The 26737-nt window shown below is 36.3% G+C and overlaps 1 protein-coding gene across 1 annotated transcript; it reads left to right on the plus strand.

Moving 5' to 3' along the window:
* Positions 1-11625: 11625 nt before the first annotated feature.
* LOC133326805 (protein couch potato) lies at positions 11626-13782 on the plus strand. The gene is made up of 3 exons (XM_061535410.1): positions 11626-12272; positions 12398-12946; positions 13007-13782. The coding sequence occupies exons 1-3, from the start codon at positions 12110-12112 to the stop codon at positions 13714-13716; spliced, it is 1422 nt and encodes a 473-aa protein (XP_061391394.1). The 5' UTR covers positions 11626-12109; the 3' UTR covers positions 13717-13782.
* The last annotated feature ends 12955 nt before the right edge of the window (positions 13783-26737 follow it).

Here is a 26737-nt window from a genome sequence, read left to right on the forward strand (position 1 = left end):
CCATGCCGGAAACAACAATTAAATGTATGCAAATAGAATAATAACATGATGTTGTTTTGAAAAGAAACAACACATTCAGAGAGCATTTGCTGCCCACACTGCCTACTTCCATTGGATGTTCACAATAATTATGATTAGAATTTGAATTTGATTACATCCACCCTAATAAGGAAGTTAAATATGAATTTTATCGTATAAATTTATGTAAATTGTTGGAGAAATTTAACATCTTGTTATAATCAAAATATGTAGCTGTATTTGTAAATCGTATACGATGTCTGAACATTATTTCCTTTCTCAAAACTATGTTGCCGTTACAACGAGTTTGTTTCAACCCTTGAACGATTTAGTTTCTTTTATACACAGCACAATAGTTTATCATTTCCTTCTAATTCACAAAATCTAATAAGACATTGCCATGTCCGCCCGTCTGTTGTAATCAGGCTATCTTTCGAAGGAATGGATATAGGGCTCTGAAATTTTGAATATAGCTAGGGTCGAATATATATTGGTTTTAAGGTAACGGTTCCCATTTTAAGGATTTTGGACAAGTTTTTAATTGTGGTACGTTGGGCTATAATTGGGTATCTAGTCTTCCTGCCAAAAATGGTCCTTTTTATACCCTTCACCATACTGTGGTACAGGGTATTATATCTTTGTGCATATGTTTGTAACAGGCAAAAGGAAACGAGATAGACACAGGGTTCCTTTTGAGAATATGCATAGAATCACTCTCAAAGTCGATTTATGCATGTCCGTCCATCCATCCGCCCGTCCGTCTGTCTGTCCATGTTAAATTGTAAACAAAGTACAGGTTCGAATTGAATGAAATTTGGCACAGCTCATTTATTTGGCCCAAGGACGAACCCTTTTGAAATTGGGAAAAACGGTTCAGATTTAGATATAGCTCATCCGATTTAAGGTAAATGATGCACCAAAATCCCCTTATATCTTTCAATTTGCACGAAATTTAGCATTATGTACTGAATTAAGCCCAGAATGATGTGTGCTAAGTTTCCTGAAAATCGGTTCAGATTTAGATATAGCTCCCATATATATTTTCGACCGATTTATGGTAAATGGTGCAACAAAATCCCTATATGTCTTTCGATTTGCACGAAATTTGGCACAGCGTACTGAATTGAGTCAGGAATGATAAGTGGTAAGTGTCGGGAAAATCGGTACAGATTTCGGTATAGCTCGAAAATTGTATAAATACCGAATATTAAGGGCTTCCCTGAAACTTTGCTCAATATTAATTATTTTTGGTACGGAGATGGAATTTGGTTGTAAAACGCGTTCGAAAGCCCCAAAATTATGAATATTGGGGAGTACCGTTATATGGGAGCTACACCAAAACATGGACCGATATATTAAATTTGCGGATTGGTGCGAAGAAATTTTGCAAACAATACGCTATGCTTCCATCATGGATATTTGGGAACAAAACAGCAATCGGTCTTAAGAATATTCAAACATGAGCCAAATGCAACAAAATTAGCTTGTGTAAAAGTATTACCAGTAAGGAAAGTAGTGAAGTCGGACGGGGCCGACTATATGATATCCTTCAGCACAATGGGTATATTAAACAGGACTATTAGCATGAAATTGGATGAAATAAAATATGTGATATTTATCTAAATGTGAATCTACCTAGATCTATCCATAAAGTATGTAAATCGACTTCAAACAAATACAAATAGGTCATTCCTTGGGCTTTGTCTGTACTTCTAGAAAACGCAACTATATAATTTTATGCTCAATTTTGTACGATGTGCAAACTTTGATGTCAATCTGACTAAAATGAGGAGTTTGATGCCCAATTTTACTTGAAATGGGGCGAAAATATGTATGGTGCGTCAATTACGTAAAATCAATCTATAATAAAAAGGGTTATATCTATCTAAATCTGGACCGATTTTCACGAAACTTGGCAGACATCATTCTAGACCTAAATGATTAGGCTGTACCAAATTTCGATATATGCAAATCGAAAGATATATAGGGACTTTGGGGCACCATTTACATGAAATCGGACGAAACTATATATGGGAGCTATATCTAAATATGGACCGATTTTCGCGAAACTTGGCAGACATCACTCTAGGCTTAATTAAGTACGTTATGCCAAATTTCGTGCAAATCGAAAGATATATAGGGACTTTGGGGCACCATTTACATGAAATCGGCCGAAACTATATGGGAGCTATATCTAAATCTGGACCGATTTTCTCGAAACTTGGCAGACATCATTCTAGACCTAAGTGATTAGGCTGTACCAAATTTCGTCCAAACGAAAGATATATAGGGACTTTGGGGCACCATTTACATGAAATCGGACGAAACTATATATGGGAGATATATCTAAATCAGGACCAATTTTCTTGAAAGTTGGCAGACATCATTCTAGGCTCAATTCAGTACGTTATGCCAAATTTCGTGCAAATCGTAAGATATATAGGGACTTTGGGGCACCATTTACATGAAATCGGACGAAAGTATATATGGGAGCTATATCTAAATCTGGACCGATTTTTACGAAACTTGGCAGACATCATTCTAGACCTAAATGATTAGGCTGTACCAAATGTCGTGCAAATCGAAAGATATATAGGGACCGTTTACGTTAAATCGGTTAAATATATATATGGGAGCTATATCTAAATCTGAACCGATTTTTCCCAATTTCAATAGGGTTCGTCCTTGGGCCGAATAAGTGACCTATGCCAAATTTCATCCAATTCGGATCATAAATGCGACCTGTACTTTGTATACAATTTAACATGGACAGACGGACGGACGGACATGCATAAATCGACTTTGAAAGTGATTCTATGTATATTCTCAAAAGGAACCATGGGTCTATCTCGATTATTTTTGCTGTTACAAACATATGCACAAAGACATAATACTCTGTACCACAGTGTAGTGAAGGGTATAATTATTAAAAAAAAAACTACTTATTATTTAGTTCTAGTAAGAACATACACTAAATCATGGATGTCCTTCCAAAATTTCGAGTAAAAATCTCAACAACTGTTTAGGATATAGCCGATTTATACGATACAATATTAGGACTCAAAACTATAAGCCATAGAAGTTTTTAAACTACAAAATAGCGTTGGTGCTCCTTAAAACAATATCAATGTATTGATAATTCTGCTCTTGACACTTTATAGCACACAGAAATTTAAAATCGTATTTCAAGAAAATCCTTAGCTAATAAATAAAAGCCCAGTCACGCTTTTTAAACCTAAAATGTTGGCCCCAATTGGTTGAAGATTTTCAGGGTGAAACATGCGTTACAGTGTAATATTTGATATAAATGCCTGAGCTTTTTTTAAAATAGGGCCTGGGTGCTTCAGAATGCCAAAGTCCAATCGGATCTTTATAAGTTATGCCATGGATTAGCAATGCAACTATAAACCTTTCTGCTGTGTAATATACATACATATATTCAAATTAAATTTGAAGGCGTTTTATCTAAACAGTATGCTAATAATAATTTCGAACATACACCCAATAGCTGCAATAATTGTAATAAATATACTTAAGTCAACAACAATTGTTATTACTCAATAATATCAGTTATACTAAATATTACAACAATTGATTTTACTATATTTGCTTCCTATAAAAGCAGGTATAATAAACTTGTTGTTTTGAATATGTCATAAAAGTAAGTAAGTGAGTGAAATACTACTTGCAATAAAATACATTAAAATTGTAATTATCTTCTTTGTCGACAATAGCAGTAGTAAAATTACTTACTTACATACATATGGCTACAACTGTTTGTATATTACAAAATTTTATAGATTTTATTTCAGTCTAGACTTGTAGCCGTAAAAAAAACATTTTGAAGGCCAAGCTGTGCATTTCCACATTATATCCAGTGGATTTTTACGATTATCGCTTTGCGATTTTATGGGGTCTCCGTCTGTTTCTCGGACGGTGATAAAACTAACCTAACCCAATAACAAATGGCTTTTCCAGTCGTTTGAGTGCTACCTAGAACCTGGAACACATCACCGAGTAAAATGTAAACATTGCAAATGAATTGAAAATGTCAAGTTACTCGTATAGTGCCAACTGTTTAATTATCATGTAAACATTTGTTTTCGTTCGTTCGTTTCTCCTCAAAACGATGGCAATAAAATTGGCGTGGTTAGGTCCCCACCGAAGGGGGCCATTATGGTTCATCATTCACAAGGGTGACTATAAATTGACATATCGTGTAAAATCCTCTGAAATCGATGTTAGCTACGCCAATGCGCCCCCTGCTTTCTGCTACTTTACAGTCATTAATTAATTATGAAGGTGTTTGTTTTATGGCAAACATGTAAAACTACTTTGCAAATATCAAATAAATTTGTGATAATTTTACATCTGATAAGGTGTGTGAAAGACTAGTTTGCAATGATGACACACCGATTGTAAAATGAAATGTATTAACATACACTTACATAAGGATTCACACCTTAATTTGGAATATACCCCCAAATTGGCTGTAATGTGGTATGTTGGGTTGTGATTGGGTAACAAATCTTTCTGACAAAAATTTCTACCATTGGTCCACTTTTTGAGGTAGTCCCCATGTAATGGTACCCCAACCTTTTGATATTTTGAGGATTTTTACCAAGTTTTCTATTGTTTTGGCTGCAATTTGTTGTTTTCTCTAATTTGTTTGTTTTCAAATATTTTTGCCAAAGATGTTAATACTGGTCAAATTAATACTGGTCAAAATTAAAGCGGTACCCCTCAAATTTCGATATTTTCGGAACTTTGAACAGATTTTACAACAAATATGGACGTAATTGAATATTTTGGATTCATATTTGTTAACTAATATCTCTAACAAAAAATAATAACCCATTTTTATACCCTAGGCATACACATTTTTATACCCATTTTATACACATTGATATGGCAAAAATGTGCCTCATCGAAATATTGATTTTAGACCATATGTTTCTTTGGACCAAATCCCTTTCAAACAATTTGGAGTCGATTTACAAACAATTTGGAGCCGATTTACAAATGTCCGTCCGTATGTCTGGTCGGCTGGTGCGCACGATAACTCTTGAAGGGTGTATCCGATTTAATCCAAACTTTGCACATGGTAATATTGCAAGAAAAAAATTTTAGTTCAAGTTCGAACATAGGGAATTTCGGTGAAATCCTTCTGGAACCTCCCCCACAGAATCGTCAAAATTTTGAAAATTAATTAATTGTTATCATGCGAACGGAATATTCAATTTGAAACAAACTTTGCACAAAATATTACAGTTCGAAGATGGGACCCATTGGTCCAGTCCTTTTGGTACCTCCTGCACAAAATATTCAATATTGTGCTGAAAATGCACTATATAATTATTGTTGGGAGATGGGGCTTATCAGTACACTCCTTCCCGTATCTTCCCCACAAAGGGTCAAAATTATGAAACTTTGAAAATCGAACGGAAGATCTAAATGTCATCCAAACTTTGCACATCGTAATATTTTTTCCTAGTCTAGATCGAATCCAAAGATGGGACCCATCGGTCCATTCCTTCTGGTACATCCCCGACAATGGGTCAAAAGTTTGAAAAAACTTTTAATCCAATAGCACCTGTGTATAATTTCGAAGACCTCCGCCGACCATATATCTGTCGGCAACACCGACTCTAATACAAAATTTCATATCATTCGCACAATCGCAGTGTCATTGGAGCACCATTTACATAAAACCGGACGATAATATATATGGGAACTGTATCGAAACCGATTTATATTTTTGTTTGTTTTAATAACATTCGTTACGTTTACGTAAGAAGTTTCTGGATAAGTATGCACCAACTTCGCAAACAGTAAATGAAAAATGTCGTAGCAGTGGGTAAAACAAACTTGTGGCAAGTCGTTCTTTTCGTATTTCTATTATGCTTCATTCAATACTACCACAATAGACACTTCACTGCGAACACCTTTTCTTGTGTGGTTGCATTGCATCTGGTACCATCGTACATACATACATATAGTAAATTTGTATATAATTGTAACTTTTCTCTTGTATTAACTGCACAACTCACCGCTTCAAAGCATTCGCGTTTCTTTCTTTCTTTTGAACTCTCTTCGCTGTTGGCTGTTGTCTTTACCACCTACTTTGTGCTCTAACTTTCTTTTCTCTTTCATTTTCCTAATGCCTTTTTCGTTTGCACTTTTATTGGTATTGGTTGGTCACTGCTGTTACTGGTGTATGGTTGTTGTTGCTCTTGTTGTTGCAGCTTGGTGTTTCTCTGTTAGCAACAAAGCAGCATAAAAGCCCTGTTCACTTTAGAGCCTACAAATTTAGTCGTGGCCTAGTGTGAATAGATATGTAATCGCATTTGGACATCTATAATACGTTTATAAGTACGAAAATGTCAGATAATTTTGTAGAAATGTAGTAAATATCTTAGGCACATATTTCCATTTTGACAGATTATCCTAAAACCAAACCTGTTTTTCATACGTAACCCCACGAAGTAATTATTTTGGAACTTATATATACAGTGTTGGTCACGAACCACCCGATGGCAGAACGTTTTCATCCAGCTCAAAACGCTTATATTTTTATACCCTCCACTATAATTAAATTTGTTTTTCCGTTTGTAACTTATCGAAATACTCATTTCCGACCTTATTAAGCATATGTATTCTTGATCAGGATGAAAGATCTAGCCCCGTATGTATCGGCACACCAAATTAGCGGTATTTTTAGGATTTCAGATACAAATTAGCTGCAATTAGTCATTTTATTAATATTTCTCCTATTTTTCCAGTAGCCACCATAAAAACTGTCCCTTAAATGTTGGTATTTTGGGGAGCTGGTCACGTTTTTCAACAGAATTACGGAACGGAATTGTGGTGGTCCCAAATATCTGGATCTTAAAGATGTTGAAAAAATTTTTCAATCGAATTTTCTTTAATTTGATATGTTGGGTTGTAATTGGGTAATGGGTTTTAATTCTATACCAAAAATTATTAATATTCGCTCAATTTTATTTTAACCCCTTTTAATTTTAGTATTATTTTATTTTAATAGTTAACTTACCTGATTCGCGTGTTGAAATTGTCCCCATATTATCTTATATCACCATAGTATGGGGGATATTCTAAACTCGAAATAGTCAGAATATATCCTAAAAGTATGAAATTCCGTCCGCTTGTTCTTTTCCTCTTATCATGCTACTTTGGAGGGTATGTCAGGTTCGTATATGAGCTATATCAGGCCAATAATTGCTCCCTATATTCGGTGTTTTAAATATAATATTTAGCTTGAAGGGAGGTATTGAGATACCACACTAAGAAGTAAAAAAGTGCCAGTCGGTGTTGCCGACAGATATATGCGCTCCGTCTATGGTTGTGGAGAAGATATCAGAAGGAGTGGACCCCTGGTTCCCAGCTCCGGACTTTATGTAGGCTTGGTCAAGATAAGAAGATATGCAAACTTCGGACATTCCATTCGCCTGATATTGGATTTATAAATATTGAAAATGTTGTCCTTTTGTGGAGGAGGTATCAGAAGGAGTGGACCTCCCATCTTCAGGCTTGATCTAAGCTTGGTAATGACAATAGGATGTGCAAAGTTTGGTTAAAATCGAACCTTCATTTCATATAAATTTCAATTGAATTGAAAATGTTGACCATTTTAATTTGTAGATATTGAAAATGTTGATCATTTGTGGGGCGAATACCAGACGGAGTGGCCAGTTCATCCAAATTTCGGACTTGATCTAGGCTTGATAAAAATGCCAGGTTGTGCAAAGTTTGATTTCATTTGGACATTCTATTCGCCTATTATTGGATTTATAAATATTAAAACTTTTGACAAGGAAGGGACCAATGGGTACCATCGTCGGACTTGATTTAGGCTTGTTAAAGAAACTAGGTTGTGTAATGTTTGGTTCAAATAGGATAGTCCGTTCGCATGATATTATTATGTTTTTCTTTGTACAATTTTGACCATTTTGGAGTGACCAGAAGGAGTGGACATTGAACGAAGTTTAGGGGAAATATTACGATGTCCAAAGTTTGGTTGAAAGCGGTTATTCCTTTTGACTGATGGACATTTGGAAATCGACTCTAAATTGTTTGAAACTGATAAAATGTGTTATCACCATTCTAAACTTGTTTTGAGATTTTAGGGAAAATGTCCATTTGAAATATGTTGGAATTTGTATTTCGTTAGCCATTACATCAGGAGTCGCGACAGTAATGCAGTATAATATTTGCATAGATTCTCTTATTTATAATATCCCCCATATAAAGATCCGGCCAATTTTGGTTACTTAGGAGGTTTTAGTCATACAACCTTAAATATATGTAACTGTCAGTATACCTATGCTGGAGGATGTTAAAAGTTCGGCCCGGTCAAACTTAACGCCTTTTTTACTTGTTGGAGGTTCACCATGTTTTGAAAGCTTCGTAACGTCCGTTTCCATGTTCCCCCTAAAAAATTTCCAGCCTTATAGGTGTAGGTCCACAGCTTGGTATATTACCTCCTAGTTCCAGTATACTGACGGGTTCGTTGACAATTCATACCAGCTTGTTTGTCCATAAGTCTACATTGTGTGTATATCTACCAAAAACTGGTCGGTTGCGTTTGTAGTGGTAACGTATTCTTACATTACTGTTCATACAGTTAATTCCCTCGGTGTCTGATCAGGTTTGTTTGCCCACCAAACCTCTTCATGTTTGGAAGTTAAGAGCTATAGAAGGAACTTTCTGGTAGCTTCTTAGCCAGTAGACAGAACCAAAACTTTTATGTAAGTATATATGTTGACAGTTTCGGCAGCACACAACGTTGCAATACTCCTAACTTTTTTTCTGACTTAAGAACAATTTCTGAAACATTTCTAAGTCATGTTGCGTACACTTATCTTATTTATACGCTGAAATTGTGAGTATGTCAGTTTGTTGTCGCACACAAAACGCAGCTAATGAATACAAAATAATGTTTACATGCTTAGACGAGTATGTGGCATCATTAGCTACACCAAATGTTTGTTGCACTTGTAAAATGTTGTAAATTGTGCGTGTGTATATATATTTTTTTTCAACTACATCCGTTTTTTTGTATGTCAGACTTGTGAGTGCAACAAAATTACTCTAATAGGCCCCCATTCCACCGTGCAATGAATGAATGGATGCATGATGGTTTCAATGTGCTTACATAGATACCCCCACAATGGTATCCCAATTGTCGATGACAGCGACTGGCTATATATGTCGTATTGTATATATGTATATAATACGTACATATAAAAGGTAATTATTCGTATTTTGGTATCTCTGCATTCACTCATTGCGTACAAGTGCTGTGTACATTGTTGTAAATTGCATGCACACAGCAGAGATTGTTGATAAATCAGCTTCTGCCTAGGTATTAGAGAGAAGACAAAGAAGAATGAGAATGAGAGGGAGCCTCAATTTGTGTACACCGTGAATAGGCTAGAACTAACTCTCTGTGCCAGAAAGCGAAACTCTCGTCATTGACACTCAATGTTTTGTGCATTTGTACACACAAAACACTTTACTGTCCTGATCTGGGCAGCCCATATTTTATATTTGCCAAGGGGGCCAAATCAGTTTTTGATTGATGAGGCCAAAACTAACTCTCTGGGGAATTTTTGAGATCCATAAACATATATTCGACTAACAATTTTTAGGAAACTTAAAATGATACTGGTATTTCTGCAGATGAACCATAGTCTTTAAATGGGGTTTCAATCCAAAGATCTATAAAAGCATTTTTATAGCAATGCTAACTCATGTGCCTGTAGTCTAGTAGACGGCAACGAAAAAAATAATGCAATGTAGAAACATTAGAGAAAATTCAAGTACATATATGTGGAACAAAGTGGTTTTTTGTCTGCAGACAGACCAAGTTCGAAGATGGGATTATTTCAATGATCGAAACGTAAAACTGGACATATAATATGCGTAGAGTTGTTAATTAATTTTGTCGGGACCTATAATAGGTGTATATTTTTGGCGTTGATATAAATGGCGTTGATTTTTTAACAAACGCCCATAACAGGCGTGATTTGTTTTTTTAAGAGACATAAAATTGGCGTGGATATTTTAAAATGTTTTTTAGGAGACCTATAATAGGCCTGGATTTTTTAAAAATATTTTTTAAGAGACATATAATAGGCGGGTATTTAAAGAACAAAAGAACCTATAATAGGCGTGGATTTTTATAATATATTTTTAAAAGACATGGTTTAGAACTATTTTTGAGTTAGTCCCCAAATAATGGTACGGCAACGGTTCGATATTTCGAGGGTTTAAAGCGCGTTTTTCAACCAAATTCGCTGTAATTTGGTATTTTGTGTTCGTATTTTGTAACAAATCTCCATACCACAAATTATTAATATTCGCCGCCTTTTGATAACCCCCTTGTTATATTAACATTGTTAATATATTTCCGTACAAAGTATGGAATTCTAAGACGAATTAGCCATATTCTGTAATCGTTCTACCTTCGGAGGATATCGACAAAAACTAGAACATCAGGTTCGATAATTTAGGACTAGCTCTCATATAATGATACTACCCGATTTTCGGAATTTTTAATATTTAACATGAAGGGATGTATTGAGATACAAATCCAAATGATTAGGTTCGACATTTAGCTATATTAAGCTTATTCCCTCATATAATGATAACCCTAAACATTCGCTAATTCTCACACGATGTAATCTGCATATATTCTTCCAGCTTTAGGAAAGGTCTCCAGGGACGTCCGATACGAAAAATGAATTTCTGCATATTTCGGTATTTTGTATGTCCTCCTGATGGTGGAGGTTATACAAACTTAGGCAATGCTTTTACGTTTACTTCATTTATTCGTCTATTCTAAATTCTTGTACAGGCCCACCTCTCATCGACAGGTTGCACAACACCAATGACGGAAACAAATAAGCAGCCAGCCAGCCATTAGTTTTACAGAAGGCAATTCTAACTCTTTCCTGGACTCTTTCGTCACCACCAAGAAATCACCAAACCATTGCACTGTTGATGTTGTCGCCAATACTGACTGCTTGGTGCTGTTGTTAATGTTGTTGCTAATCCACACGACAACAAAAGAAAGAAAGAAGAAACAAACAAAACCTAACCGGCGAATCTCTTCGCAAGTAAAGCCGGTTTTTGTCAATTCTTTTTATTCTATTTTGTAATTTTATGTTACTCTCTTTTTGCGCTTTACTCTTTCGTTTCATAGTCTCTCGGTGAGTGTGTGCTTTGGTATATTGTCGGAGTACCTCTCAAGTGAGTGTGTATGTGTTGTATGCTTGGGATTCCCTCGTACTTTGTCCACCGGGTTGCCTACTTCTTACTATCGCGGTGATATTAGCAGCGAACGATGGACACAGATGTTTGTTGCGGATGTGGATGGGATATTACGGTGACGGTGGGCAGACGGTGTATCTGTTCACTGTGTAATGTTGCTGCTCGTATCGCATCGTATCGGTGTGAGTGTTATGTTAGTATTTGTGCGAGTATTTTGCCAGTTCTCTTGTATACCATTATTTTCTGTGTGTATTTTACTTTGTCTCCACTACTCTGTTCTCTGGCATGCTCTGTACACTCTGTTGCTGTGTGCCATAAATCTGAGTGCATTCGGCATTGCCCGACAACGTGTGTGTTTGTGTGCCGGTGTGAGTAGCGTCGTCTTTTGTTTGGGTTTTCTTTCGTTTTCGTCATTCTCTGTTTGAGCGTACTTGCCTCTTTCGATGTGCCTGTTTGCGTGCCCCACTGTCGTTGTAGTGGTATTTTTGTTGTGGCGCTTTATGTATGTTGTTGAGCTTCTCTATTTTCCCCAATCATACGGTGCTTTTTCGTTTGCAGTTCGCATATTCTCGCAGATTTTGTTTTTAGTTATTCGCCGATAATTGATGTCAAAGGACGCGTTGAGACCGGTATTTTACGGCGCGTTAAATTAAGAAGGATATTAGGAGACTTTCCTTTGAGTGTATACAGAGGCAGGGACGACGTGGTGACATTGCCGGCTAACCGAAGGAAGTGAAAGTGGCGTTCGCATTGCTGCTGTTCTACGTGTGGCTGGCTTTGGATGTTGGTTGGAACAATGCCAAAGGAAGATCCTTTTGTGAACAGAGCTCAGCTGTTGAAGGCTATCAAGAAATATCCTGAAATATGGGATTCCAACAATAAATTGCATATGTGCCGCAGTGTCACGGCACCCATGTGGAATGAAATTGCTGAGCAATTTGGAGGCCACGTACCCACCGGTAAGTAAGCAAAGCCAATAGTTCATAGCTCTATCGCGTTTGCTCTCTCGTCGTTGTTATCTCTCTCCCTCTCTCTCAAATACAATTTACTACATATACTCTTCTCACTTGCTGTTTTCTCTCAGTTAAACTTCAGTCGATTTGGAGCCAAATGAAATATCACTACCATAACCTGGTACATCGCCAAATTCTACACAAGGAACGTTTTACCACCAAATGGGAACACTTCGAGCCCATGTCTTTTATGTACAACATAACTGTGGCCAAAATAGTGGGGGCAGCGGGCACAAATGGTTCAGAAGTTAGTGAAATGACACCGGCTTTGCCCTCACCGCCACCACTGCCACAATCTCAGGGCCGTGGACGTCCTAGTGGAAGTTTCACCTGGCTTCCACCGGTAGCACCCCAAACGGAGGTTAGTGTCGAGACAACTCCCTTTACCGGATTTACGGGTCTGGTACCACCAGCTGCGGTCACTGTTGAGACCACAACTACACCCCTACGCAAGCCGGGACGGCCCGGTTCACTAAATAACAGCATGCGCGGTCGCATCATTGATGCCATCAAGGCTAGACCGATATTATGGGCCGGACGTCAAAAAGAACAAGCTAAGGGTCAAAACCGTACATCGGCGGTGTGGAAAGAGGTTGCTGTGGAGTTAGGTCTTACGCCAAGTAAGTCCAAAGATTCTAGATATCTATGTTGAGACTGATCAAAAGTTTCATATCTTTCAGGTTTGGTTCAGACACGTTGGTCGATTATCAAACAACGTTATGTCGACGAATTGCAGAAGGAACGGCATGCTCGTTATGGCCAAGAGCATTTCCATTCTTCGTGGGAGCACTTTGAACGCATGTCTTTTATGCGTGACATTTTGGCCAAAAAAGTTGACGAGCGTGAGCAAACACGTGAACACATACAAGAGATTGTTAGTGAAAAGCAACAAATGCAAAACCATCATCAACAACAAGCTCAATTGCAGCAGCAGCAACATCAACAGCAACACCAACAGCAGCAACAACAACATAACATGCACAGTCCACAGCAACAACAACAACAACAGCAGCAACAGATAAGATACATACGATCCACCAGCACGAGTAGCCTAAACTCCTCCACAACATTGTCTACGGCTGGTGGTGGCGAAGGCGGCGGTGGCAGCACGGCCTCCCTTCACCAGGCCCATCACATGCACCATCATCCACAATTGAGCATGTGTGATGAGAATGGTGAACTTACTGTGCACACTACTCATGGCAATGGTGTGATTGGTGGTGGTGGCGGCGGAGCAGCAGCAGCTGCTGGCCTGGTGGGACTTTTGCCGGGTCATGCAATTGTTGCCAGCTCACGTAGACGTGTTAAAAACGAATCAGATTTGGAATGGGATCCATTTGAGATGATCCTTCACGTACAGGCAAGCGGCTCTGAGCCAGCCAACAATTGAATTGATGCCACTTTCGAAAACTCCGAAATAAAAAAAAAAAAACAAAATGAAAAACAAAATATATATGTGTATGGAAAACTACTAGAGACGTGACTGTGGAAGACTGATTATATAGATTACAATAAACAGCAAAACAACAACAACAGAGAAAGAAAGAAAAACTAATCATCCGATCAAAAAATTCATTATTCATGCATACTATACATACATACATATGTACTGCTCTCTATGCTATATAGATTTCGTATGTATATAAGAGTACCGGCACAACATCCACACATCATCATCATCATCAGCAACATCATGATTTCCAACAGCAAACCAGCCAGGCCAGACCAGCTAGCTAGTCAGCCATCCAACAACCATTTGTAGTCCATCTATCCATGGCGTAATAAAATCCATAGACGGGAACAAAGGCGGCAACGAGGCAGACAGGGAAGCAGCCACAGACTTCATCAAACCCGTTTCGTTTTGTGCTGTTCTTTGTTTATCATTTTCATCATGGCCACATTGAATGTCCACACTTTTTGCGGCGTAGCAAGCGGCATACACCAAGTCGCAGCGAGCGAGTCAATCAGAGTGAAGTCGATTTTGATGGTTCCATGTTTGGATATGCTCCTGCTCTGCCCCTGCCTCTCTCTCTCTCTGGGCACTTTGGCTGGGGTGACTGAATACGTTTTCTGTATTCCTACAGATGCATTGGTGCTAAGACAAAAAACGAAAACGAGAAATGATATTTGTAAATGTGTGTACGTTGTGTGCTTATTTGTTCTTACTAGGTTTTTGTTTATTATCTCAAAGATACAACAAAAATATTACTTATTATTCTATATGCGGACAGACTGACTGACGGACACACACAACAAACTGACTGGCATACGACACTTCCAATGTCTTTTTTATCCATTTGTATGCATCGAAATGAGTACGACAAGAACATTAAGATATTCATGTGTCAATAAATGAAAACAAAAATAAACTGAAAACTTTTTCTAGAACCTTAGGTTCAATTTATCTTAAATGTTTGTTTGATTTTTACTTACACATGCAACTGATTTTTATTGTGGTATGTATTGGTTGTAGGTGTATAGCAGCTAATTGATACTATTCCGAACTTTTTATACTTTCTACTATGATAACCATTAAGGAAACGACCAAAGTGGGATGGACCAACTATATTAAGTTAAGTCATTTATTTGTTCAGATTTAGATATAGCTCCCATATAATGGTGAACCAAACCACCAATATTTGCCCGATTGTGGCAAAATTTTGCACAGCGTACTGAATTCAGACCAGTTCAACGTCGGTGAAGTTTTGTTGAAATCGGTACAGATTTAAATATAGCTCCCATATATCGTTTCGTCCAATTTAATGTAAATGGTGCACTCCCACTACTCCCACTATTTTTCCGATTCAGACAAAATTTTCACAGGGTACTAAATTAAATCTAGTTGAAATCGGTTCAGATTTACATATAGCCCCCAAACATAATTTTGCTGAATTTCATAAAAATGTTACACCAAAAAATCTAAGTATGACTGATTGATATGACATTTTTCAGAATGGTATGAGTATGGTTTTTATTAGTTCCGTTCCAGAACCTAAAAGAATCTACTCATTTTACATGTTTTGCAACTTTTTACTCGAAAACCGTTCTTGAACCCACAAAACTGGTAAAACATTGAATAAAATTTTAGAGAGGACAAAACAAAATGGCGTTCTCTTCGTAAACTTTTTACTCGAGAAATTTGGCCGAGTAAAAATGGTAAAAGGAATGCCTACTTCTGATTGGCTGTTATGTTGATTTTGAAGTATTGCCATCTAATTTTGGCATATTTACTAGATTTGCGTTCCCGAACTTTTCAAATTATTTTGTACTCTGAGAGCAATTTTGAAATGTTTCCCTTTTACTCGACTTTTGATCTTTCCTTACTGGTATATACAGATATATCGATACCGTCCCACCAAAAATTCAAAATACCGAAATACCATTATAGAGAGGATATACATATATGTGGACCGATATATCTATTCGAATCTTACCTTACAGTTTTGTATCTCGATTCCCTTACAGACAAACGGAATTGCTAAATCGTCTTATAGTTTGTAAGATATAAAACGTAGAATTTAAAATTTCAAGCACAAAATATTCTCCCTATAAAAAATACAAAATAATAATTCAGAAGGCCAAATTACAGACCAATTTGTTATAAATCGAAATTTGAGAGTGGTGTTTTATGTGAGCTAACCAAATATTTTACCAATAATAATTATACTTAAGAAAAATCTCAAAATCTTAAAAAAATTAGGGTCTTTACCTAAATGTGAACCAAAGTCTAATGAGTAATATGTGCCAGCAGACAAAATATACGAAGGTGCGGCCCATCATACACAACCACCACTAAAGTCTAATTTTCTGAAAATCTATATTCCGATCCTGGGCAATATTTCGCGATCGATTTGAGGTCAACAGCTCATCTTTCCTACTCAGGCATCTTTTCCGCATCATGTTTTTCCAGAACGTGGACGCCATAAGATTATTATCAAAATAGTCATTCCAAATAGTTGGTCAGATCACCTGTACGCTACAAATTTGTGATTTTCGGTTTATAAATGTTGGGTCTAGAAAACCAGACAAAATAAATATTATAACCACTGAAAGTTATAGGCGTCGTCTTTGATCATAAACGAAATTTCATGAAGAATTTCAAAACGATTGACATGGCAATGGAAATTCTAAACTAAATCATAATATGCCGACTCCTATAAATATTTGAATATAATTTCCACATCCGAATATACACATACGTATAATTAATACTAATTGAAATTTTAACCATTCCTTTTAAATATACTGTCAATTTTTTCGGTTAATGTGTTTTAAAAAACAGATAAAATTAAAGTTTTTGGTCCAATTCATCCACTAAATACTAATGGATCATTACCAAAAACTATAGGGGTCTTCTATGGCCAGAAGCGGTTCTATATAGAAAATTTCGTGTCGACTGGTCCATAACTGTCGCGTGTAACGTGTTTACAAATTATAATTAACACACATGTCTTTTTCAACTTGTCGATATATAACGATCGGTATACTAAAAAGTGGGCTTAGGACCAATAGTTCGCGGCGTTACAAACTCTTCGGGTCCCACAAAGCTATAATACCCTTGCAGCATTGTTGTGTAGGGTATAAATTTTATAATTTATATTAACTTCTTAGGTTGTGCGCCCAAAATTATGCACTTTAGCAAGGAACTCTTCTGCCCAAACTCAACTGCGTATACTTGAGATATCACTCATCCGCCCCAATGTACGATCTAATGTCATACAAAAATGCTCAATAATAAGAAAACAAATAAATAAACCACTTCCAGCCGGCCGAGACCGACTATATGGTATTGCACACCACTTTGGGTATATATAAGAGGTGCTCTATGCATTTTATTTTAAAACATATTACATTCTATATGGGTGTCACATATATCAGTATCACTTGCTATATATTAAATAAATGAAAAAAGGGAAATGCCATATCATACAGTACGGCAGACATACAGTCGAAATTGGGAAATTGCGGAACAGTTATATATGCCACAAAACAAATATTGTCTTTTCTACAAAATGGTCTGGGTCCAATATACGATCATAATTGTAAAGCTTCGAATACTGAAATTTATGAATTTTGCCATGAAACTTCCAAAGTAGGAAATGCCGGAACTGTACTCTATTGCAGCGACTCCCGATGCGTTGAAAAACAAGCTGGGTGTTATAATCGACTACATTTTTAAGAGGATTTTGTAACCAATAGTGCATCGAAAATACTAAAGAGTAGCCAATTTAAGGCGATAATCGGTGCCTGATTATGGGAACCTATAAAAACATGTTTTCGAGGATAGCCTATTCGCTTGGAAAATATGAGTATTACCTACACAAACCAAACAGTGGAGGAGCATTCGAATTTAAATTTTTTCACAATTTATTTTTTAATAAATAAAAACGTCGTTAATTTCAGCCGGGCCGCACTTTTTACACCCTCCGCCACGTAGGGTGCATTCTAAATTCCTTAAGTCTATCGAGACATTTATATGGGGACTATGTTATGGTGGTGTGTGATAGTGGATTGTTCAAGCCCCAAAAAATTACTCGCCAGAAATCCGAAATTTATTAATACAGAAAAAGAGGCGGAACTTAAAGTGGGGTTATATGAAAACTTGTACCTATATACACCGCGCACATGTGTATTTAAGTCAGCCTTCAAGAACTCAATTACAGCTCCATCGGTTGGAAAATGGGACTACGTTTTCAAAATATTGATTACTTTTGGTAGGAAGAAAAATTTGACACCCCATGAGAACTTGAAAAAACCCAGCCAAAATACCGAATAAATTGGGTTACCTTTATATGGGTGGTAACCGGAACCATGGGCCAATATTGATCACTTTTGGAAGGGACATCCTCTATTTAACACTAGATTGCCGAAGGCGGTCATTTTGACCGTTTTTCAATTTCAAATACAAAAACAACAAATTTTTCAAATTTGGTGACTTTTTTTATAAAAAACGTAATTCTATGTGGTACAAAAAGTCACCAAATTTGAAAAAAGTGTCATTATATGCACAGTTGTTTTTGTACTTGAAATTGAAAAACGGTCAAAATGACCGACTTCGGAAATCTAGTGTTAATAAGAATTTAAAATATCAAATTGCTCTAAAATTTATAACGATACCAAAAATATCGATATTTGGGGTGTAGTGGTATATGTGGGTTTCCCTAAATGGTGGACCAATTTTTATAATTTTCACTTTCATACCACAACCCAAAATAACAAATTATAATTAGTTAGATAGAGACCAAAACCATCAAAATACCGAATACTGCGGGGTATCGTTACATGGTAGCATACGCCAATTTTTCGTAGGCAGACCTGTAGGCCTATTCGGTAAATTTTAACAACATTCGATATTGTTTAAATTTCTTTTGTTATTGTAAAAACAATAAAACAAACAAATTCAATTGTTGTAAAATAAACAATATCGAATGTTGTTAAAAAGGTGCAGAATAGGCCTACTGATAGCCAAATCGAATCCAAAATACCAATTTACAGCTTATTCTTTTGAAAAATGTGCTTAAACCCTCAAAATATCGAATAATGGCGGATACCATTATATGTGGGCTAACCTAAAAAGTGTGCAAATGTTGATCATTATCGGTAGGAAGATTTGATGCTCAATGAGAACAAAACGTAATAAAATTTAAGCCAATTAGTGTAATAAACGTGTCAAAAATCCCCGTAATATCAAATATTTGTGGCACCGTTATATGGGAGCTAAACCAAAACGTGGACCAATATACCCCTTTTACAATACCAACTACTGTAGTAGAAAGATCAATGCGGGTGCAAAATATCAAATCTGAGTCAAGTCGCTTATATGGGTGGATCCAATATATGCCATTTTTATACCCTCCACCATAGTATGGAGGGTATATTAGTTTTGTTTTTCCGTTTGTAACGCATCGAAATAATCATTTCCGACCCTATAAAGTATATATATTCTTGATCAGCGTAAAATTCTATGACGATCTATGCATGTCCGTCTGTCCGTCTGTCTGTCTGTTGTAATCACTCTAGCGTCTAAACGAATTGAGATAGATCGCCAAAATTTTGCATAGAGTCGTCTTTTGTCTGCAGACAGGTCAAGTTCGAAGATGGGCTTTATCGGTCCACGTTTAGGCATAGCTCCCATATAAGGGTACCCACCATATTTTCGGTATTTTGGGGTTCTTGAGCGCGTTTTTCAACCGAATTCGCTGAAATTTGGTACATTGGGTTCTTATTAGGTACTCAATATCTCCACAAAAAATTATAAATATAGGTCCACTTTTTCTGGTAGCCCCCATATAACGGTACCTCCTAGTTTTCAGTATTTTGGGGGTTTTGAACGTATTTTTCCGCCGAATTAGCTGTAATTTAGTATTTTGAGTTCTTAATAGGTACAAAATCTCTCCACAAAAAATTATGAATATAGGTCCATGTTTTCGGATACCCTCATATTCGGTATTTTGGGGTTCTTGAGCGCGTTTTTCAACTGAATTCGCTCAAATTTGGTATATTGAGTTCTTATTGGGTAGCAAATCTTTCCACTGAACATTATAAATATGGGTCTATATGTTCGGATAGCCCCCATATAAGGGTACCCCCAATTTTGAGGTATTTTGGGGGGTTTGATCGCATTTTTCGACCGAATTCGCTGAAATTCGGTACTTTGAGTTCTTATTGGGTAGCAAATCTCTATACTAAAAATTATAAATATAGGTCAATTTTTTCGGGTAGCCCCCATATAAGGGTACCCCCCACTTTTCGCTATTTTAGGGTTCTTGAGCACGTTTTTCAACCGAATTCCCTGAAATTTGGTATTTCGTAGTCGTATATGGTAACAAATTTCCCTACAAAAAGTTATTAATATGCACCCCCTTTTTGGGGTAGTAGTCATATAACCCCCTTTTTATACCCTCCACCATAGTATGGAGGGTATATTAGTTGTGTTTTTCCGTTTGTAACGCATTGAAATAATCATTTCCGACCCTATAAAGTATATATATTCTTGATCAGCGTAAAATTCTATGATGATCTAAGCATGTCCGTCTGTCCGTCTGTCTGTTGTAATCACTCTAGCGTCTAAACGAATTGAGATAGATCGCCAAAATTTTGCATAGAGTCGTCTTTTGTCTGCAGACAGGTCAAGTTCGAAGATGGGCTTTATCGGTCCACGTTTAGGCATAGCTCCCATATAAGGGTACCCACCATATTTTCGGTATTTTAGGGTTCTTGAGCGCGTTTTTCAACCGAATTCGCTGAAATTTGGTACATTGGGTTCTTATTAGGTACTCAATATCTCCACAAAAAATTATAAATATAGGTCCACTTTTTCTGGTAGCCCCCATATAACGGTACCTCCTAATTTTCAGTATTTTGGGGGTTTTGAAAGTATTTTTCCGCCGAATTAGCTGTAATTTAGTATTTTGAGTTCTTAATAGGTACAAAATCTCTCCACAAAAAATTATGAATATAGGTCCATTTTTTCGGATAGCCCCCATATAAGGGTACCCCCAAATATCGGTATTTTGGGGTTCTTGAGCGCGTTTTTCAACTGAATTGGCTCAAATTTGGTATATTGAGTTCTTATTGGGTAGCAAATCTTTCCACTGAAAATTATAAATATGGGTCCATATGTTCGGATAGCCCCCATATAAGGGTACCCCCAATTTTGAGGTATTTTGGGGGGTTTGATCGCATTTTTCGACCGAATTCGCTGAAATTCGGTACTTTGAGTTCTTATTGGGTAGCAAATCTCTATACTAAAAATTATAAATATAGGTCAATTTTTTCGGGTAGCCCCCATATAAGGGTACCCCCCACTTTTCGCTATTTTAGGGTTCTTGAGCGCGGTTTTCAACCAAATTCGCTGAAATTTGGTACATTGGGTTCTTATTGGGTACCAAATTTCCCCACTAAAAATTATAAATATAGGTCCACTTTTTCCGGTAGTCCCCATATAAGGGTACCCCCAATTTTCGCTATTTTGAGGTTCTTGAGCACGTTTTTCAACCGAATTCCCTGAAATTTGGTATTTTGTAGTCGTATATGGTAACAAATTTCCCTACAAAAAGTTATTAATATGCACCCTCTTTTTGGGGTAGTCCCCATATAACCCCCTTTTTTATATTAAATTAGTTATGCAATCTGTTCCGCGTTTTGGATTTGGTTCTAAGACTCTGTTGTAATCATATCACCTGCGGAGGATATCGAGATAAAAAATTAGAACGTAAGGTTCGATAATGACCTATATATGAACTATTACCCCTATTTAGACCTAGCCACTGTGTGGGAGTTAGCAGAAGGAGTGGACGGATATTCCCCATCTTCAAACTTGAACTAAGTTTGGAAGAAATTATAAGATGGACAAAGTTTGGATGAAATCAAAATTTTCTGTAGTATGGAGGGTATATTAGTTTTGTTTTTCCGTTTGTAACGCATCGAAATAATCATTTCCGACCCTATAAAGTATATATATTCTTGATCAGCGTAAAATTCTATGACGATATAAGCATGTCCGTCTGTCTGTCTGTTGTAATCACTCTAGCGTCTAAACGAATTGAGATAGATCGCCAAAATTTTGCATAGAGTCGTCTTTTGTCTGCAGACAGGTCAAGTTCGAAGATGGGCTTTATCGGTCCACGTTTAGGCATAGCTCCCATATAAGGGTACCCACCATATTTTCGGTATTTTGGGGTTCTTGAGCGCGTTTTTCAACCGAATTCGCTGAAATTTGGTACATTGGGTTCTTATTAGGTACTCAATATCTCCACAAAAAATTATAAATATAGGTCCACTTTTTCTGGTAGCCCCCATATAACGGTACCTCCTAATTTTCAGTATTTTGGGGGTTTTGAACGTATTTTTCCGCCGAATTAGCTGTAATTAAGTATTTTGAGTTCTTAATAGGTACAAAATCTCTCCACAAAAAATTATGAATATAGGTCCATTTTTTCGGATAGCCCCCATATAAGGGTACCCCCAAATATCGGTATTTTGGGGTTCTTGAGCGCGTTTTTCAACTGAATTCGCTCAAATTTGGTATATTGAGTTCTTATTGGGTAGCAAATCTTTCCACTGAAAATTATAAATATGGGTCCATATGTTCGGATAGCCCCCATATAAGGGTACCCCCAATTTTGAGGTATTTTGGGGGGTTTGATCGCATTTTTCGACCGAATTCGCTGAAATTCGGTACTTTGAGTTCTTATTGGGTAGCAAATCTCTATACTAAAAATTATAAATATAGGTCAATTTTTTCGGGTAGCCCCCATATAAGGGTACCCCCCACTTTTCGCTATTTTAGGGTTCTTGAGCGCGGTTTTCAACCAAATTCGCTGAAATTTGGTACATTGGGTTCTTATTGGGTACCAAATTTCCCCACTAAAACTTATAAATATAGGTCCACTTTTTCCGGTAGTCCCCATATAAGGGTACCCCCAATTTTCTCTATTTTGAGGTTCTTGAGCACGTTTTTCAACCGAATTCCCTGAAATTTGGTATTTTGTAGTCGAATGTGGTAACAAATTTATCTACAAAAGTTATTAATATGCACCCCCTTTTTGGGTAGTCCCCATATAACCCCCTTTTTATATTAAAATAGTTATGCAATCTGTTCCGCGTTTTGGATTTGGTTCTAAGACTCTGTTGTAATCATATCACCTGCGGAGGATATCGAGATAAAAAATTAGAACGTAAGGTTCGATAATGACCTATATATGAACTATAACCCCTATTTAGACCTAGCCACTGTGTGGGAGTTAGCAGAAGGAGTGGACGGATATTCCCCATCTTCAAACTTGAACTAAGTTTGGAAGAAATTATAAGATGGCCAAAGTTTGGATGAAATCAAAATTTTCTGAAACAAATTTGGTCCAAAGAAACATGGGGTTTAGAACCATTTTAACCGTGTAAAAGTGTATACACCCTCATTATCCATTAAATATTTCTGAAATTTGTTTTATAGTTTACATTGTGTTTTACATAACTGGTTTGTGGAAATGTCGATATATGTTCACTTTTTTATTTTCCCTATATTATCATTTTAAGTACCTGTCAGTATATCTATGGTGGAGGGTATCCAAAGTTCGGCCCGGCCGAACTTAACGCTTTTTCACTTGTTAAATTTGACCTTATTAATGACACTTCTTTTCAAAAGTATTTCGATAGAATACACATCGTAGAATTTTATCCTTAGCAAACATATATTCTTCATAGGGTGTGAATTAATTATATCGAGGGGATAATTCGATTCAAGGTAAGTCTAAAGTCATTTGACATTTCTGCGTACAAAAAAAAAATGCCGTTGAATTTTAAATAAAGGGGTTGATTTAGTTTATTTATGGAGCAGCATTATATTAAGGTTGTACTTATCATAAAACATTTTTATTTTGAGTCTTTTTTGACTGTTCCGAAAATTATATACAGAGCTATTATAAAATAATTAAATTGTTGGGTTTCAGAACCTTCAAGAATATACCATTTATTAAAATATGCTTCTTAATAAATTATAAGATTTTAGTGTACAGAAACATACACAATATTAGTGTGTTCCTTTCTAAGCTATTATTTTCATTTAACACAGACATTAAAATTCCGGTACTTCAAGTTCATCCTCTTATCATTCAGGATTTTGCATTTACAAAGGACAACCAACAAAAAATCATCACATCAAATTATTTGAGACAATCACAATAATGGAGCATTAACAGATGGTAAACAGTAGTCTCAGCAATTGCCAGCAATAATGATACTGCTTCAAGCTCCCTCACATGGAGAAAAGTGTAGAAAACATCAAGGAAAGTGCAATGAGTTTCCTTTACAGTACATTAGGCGACGGTAACTTTAATAACGTTAAAGTACCCGAACTCTGAGTACCATGACTATTTCCTTAACTAGTTTTTCGTTTCTTGTTCCTTTTTTGGTTTATTCGTTTTTTTTTGTCTTGTTTTTTGGTCTTTCTTTTTGATGTTACTACATTTTGGTAAAATACTTTTTGCACCATTTGGCTTTAGGGGACAACAACAGCAGCAGCAAAGAAATGGTACCAAGTTAACAAACAGAAAAGTACACATACAAAAGTAAGTATATGGATGCTCATGAAGTCGTTTTCGTTTTAGTTACATGTGAATGTTTTCTGCCTTTACGGATAGAAAAACGGTAGAAAAAAATTAAACGCACCAACATACATTTACCCAGTAAGCAATGAAAATTGAGTAAAACATTTTAAGCCACAAATTGTTACCGTGGAACGGGTAGATTTTTTTTTTTGAAAAATAACGAATTGCAAATCTGGGACAAACATACCTAGGAACAAATGAGTGAAAATTAGATGATTTTTTTCAGAGCTGAACTTTATATACTCTCCAGAATAAATACATTTATGTAGGGAGTCTATATGAAAAAGTATAAGTTTTGACCGAAATTAAAAAAAGTATTTTAAAAATAACAAATATAGGGCGGGACAATGTCAAACCATTGTGTCTGGAATGAGTTTTTTCATAAAACTGTCTTTAGTCTGCAGGCAGGTCAAGCTAAAAGATGAGCTATATCGATCCACGTTTAGGCATAACTCCCATATAAGGGTACCACCCTATTTTGAGGTTCTTGAGCGCGTTTTTCAACCGAATTCGCTGAAATTTTGGTAATAATTATAAATATTGACCAACTTTTTTTGTAGCCCCCATATACCGGTACCACCAATTTTCAGTATTTTGGGTGTTATAAGCGTATTTTTCGACCGTATTCGCTATAGTCTAGTACTTTGATTTATTATTGGGTCAAATTTGTTCGCCCCCTATTAGAGTAGTCCCCATATAACCCACTTTTCACAATAAGGTGTAGTGTGTATTAAATTGCTAGTACTCCTAGAATATTTGGCATTGCAAATGGCATATATTGGTCTACGTTTTGGTGTAGCCCCCATATAATGATACCTACGATTATCGGTATTTTTATGTATAGTGTGAAGGAAGCTATTTTTTATTCGAAATTGAGCTATATCGGTCCTCAATTCTAACAGGATGTAAGAATAGGTCACGCTTTAATTTTTTTCTGCAATGAAAATGTTCATATTGAGCCAGCAGCTTCCACCCCACACTCCGAAATAAAGTCCTGTGTACGTCGATGATGGTACCATATAACCTTTACATTACAATATGTTGTGTTGTCAAAATCCGTCCACGTTTTTGCGATTTTGGTGTACATTATGGTTTACAACAATCCCTAACATATAGTTTCATCAGATTTCTCGTGCCATATTTTTGTAAAAAATATTCCCATTTATATACCCCTCACCACACTGGTACAGGGTATTATGTCTTTGTGCATATGTTTGTAACAGGCAAAAGGTTTCTTTTGAAAATTTGCACAGAATCACTCTGCCCCTCCGTGCACGCAAAGTACAGATCCGATTATATGAAATTTGGAACAGCTTGCTTATTTGGCTCGAGAACGAACCCTATTTAAATTGGAGAAATTTGGTTCAGATTTAGATATATCTCCCATATATAGTCGTCCGATTTTTGGTAAATTATGCACCAAACTCCCAATATTTGTCCGATCCAAACAAAATGTTGCACAGCGTACTGACTTAATTCCAGTTTGAGGTTTGTCCCCTTGATACAAAATTTTGCACAGCCTACTGAATTAAGTCCAGTTTAATATCCCTGGAGTTTTTTGACATCGGTTAAGATTAAGATAATTCCCATATATACTTTCTTCCGATTTTAAGTAAATGCACCACCAAACTCCCAATATTTGTCCGATTGAGACAAATAATTTTACACAGTGTACGGAGTTAGGTCCAAATAGGCGTATACGAAGTTTTGTTAAAATCGGATCAGATTTAGATATAGCTCTTATATATATTTTCGTCCGATTTTATGAAAATGGTGCACTGAAGAGCCTACATCTGTTCGATATACGCAAGATAAAATTGTGGACAGAGCACTGTGCTGCAGCATACCAAATGGCATATGCCACGGTATTCTGGATAGGGAAATATCTATTCAATATAATATTTATTACAGGGTATTCCAAAAATTGTCAAATTTTAGAAACTGATAAATTTATTACTACACTGATTCACTGTACATGACCATAATGTAGTAAACTTGGCTATTACTACAGCTAACCAAAATTGCTAGAGGAGGATTGCGAAGATAAGCTTTTAAGCAGAAAAACGGGTTTAAACGTTCATGTATTTCTACTTATATACGAATGTGTGTGTTGTGTGTGTAGTACTTTTCCCTCTGTATGTATGTGGTTCTCCTTATTTTGTCTTTTTTGTAAAATTGTCCCAAGATATACTTAAATGTACCTTAAAAACTGAACAATATTGCCTGCATACACACATATATGTATATGTACATACGTTTGTATGTTACATTTTTGTGTTCGGCAATACTATTACAAACTTATAGATG

Source organism: Musca vetustissima, unplaced genomic scaffold (assembly GCF_032173495.1).
Source record: "Musca vetustissima isolate MV318-11 ecotype Yass unplaced genomic scaffold, APGP_CSIRO_Mvet_v1 utg4840, whole genome shotgun sequence".
In the NCBI taxonomy this organism is placed as follows: domain Eukaryota; kingdom Metazoa; phylum Arthropoda; class Insecta; order Diptera; family Muscidae; genus Musca; species Musca vetustissima.

Excerpts from the sequence above, each read along its gene's own strand:
- LOC133326805 (XM_061535410.1), top strand. The coding sequence starts at position 12,110 with ATGCCAAAGGAAGATCCTTTTGTGAACAGAGCTCAGCTGTTGAAGGCT. Across the intron at positions 12,273-12,397 it reads TGGAGGCCACGTACCCACCG|TTAAACTTCAGTCGATTTGG; the intron begins GTAAGTAAGCAA and ends GTTTTCTCTCAG. Across the intron at positions 12,947-13,006 it reads GGAGTTAGGTCTTACGCCAA|GTTTGGTTCAGACACGTTGG; the intron begins GTAAGTCCAAAG and ends CATATCTTTCAG.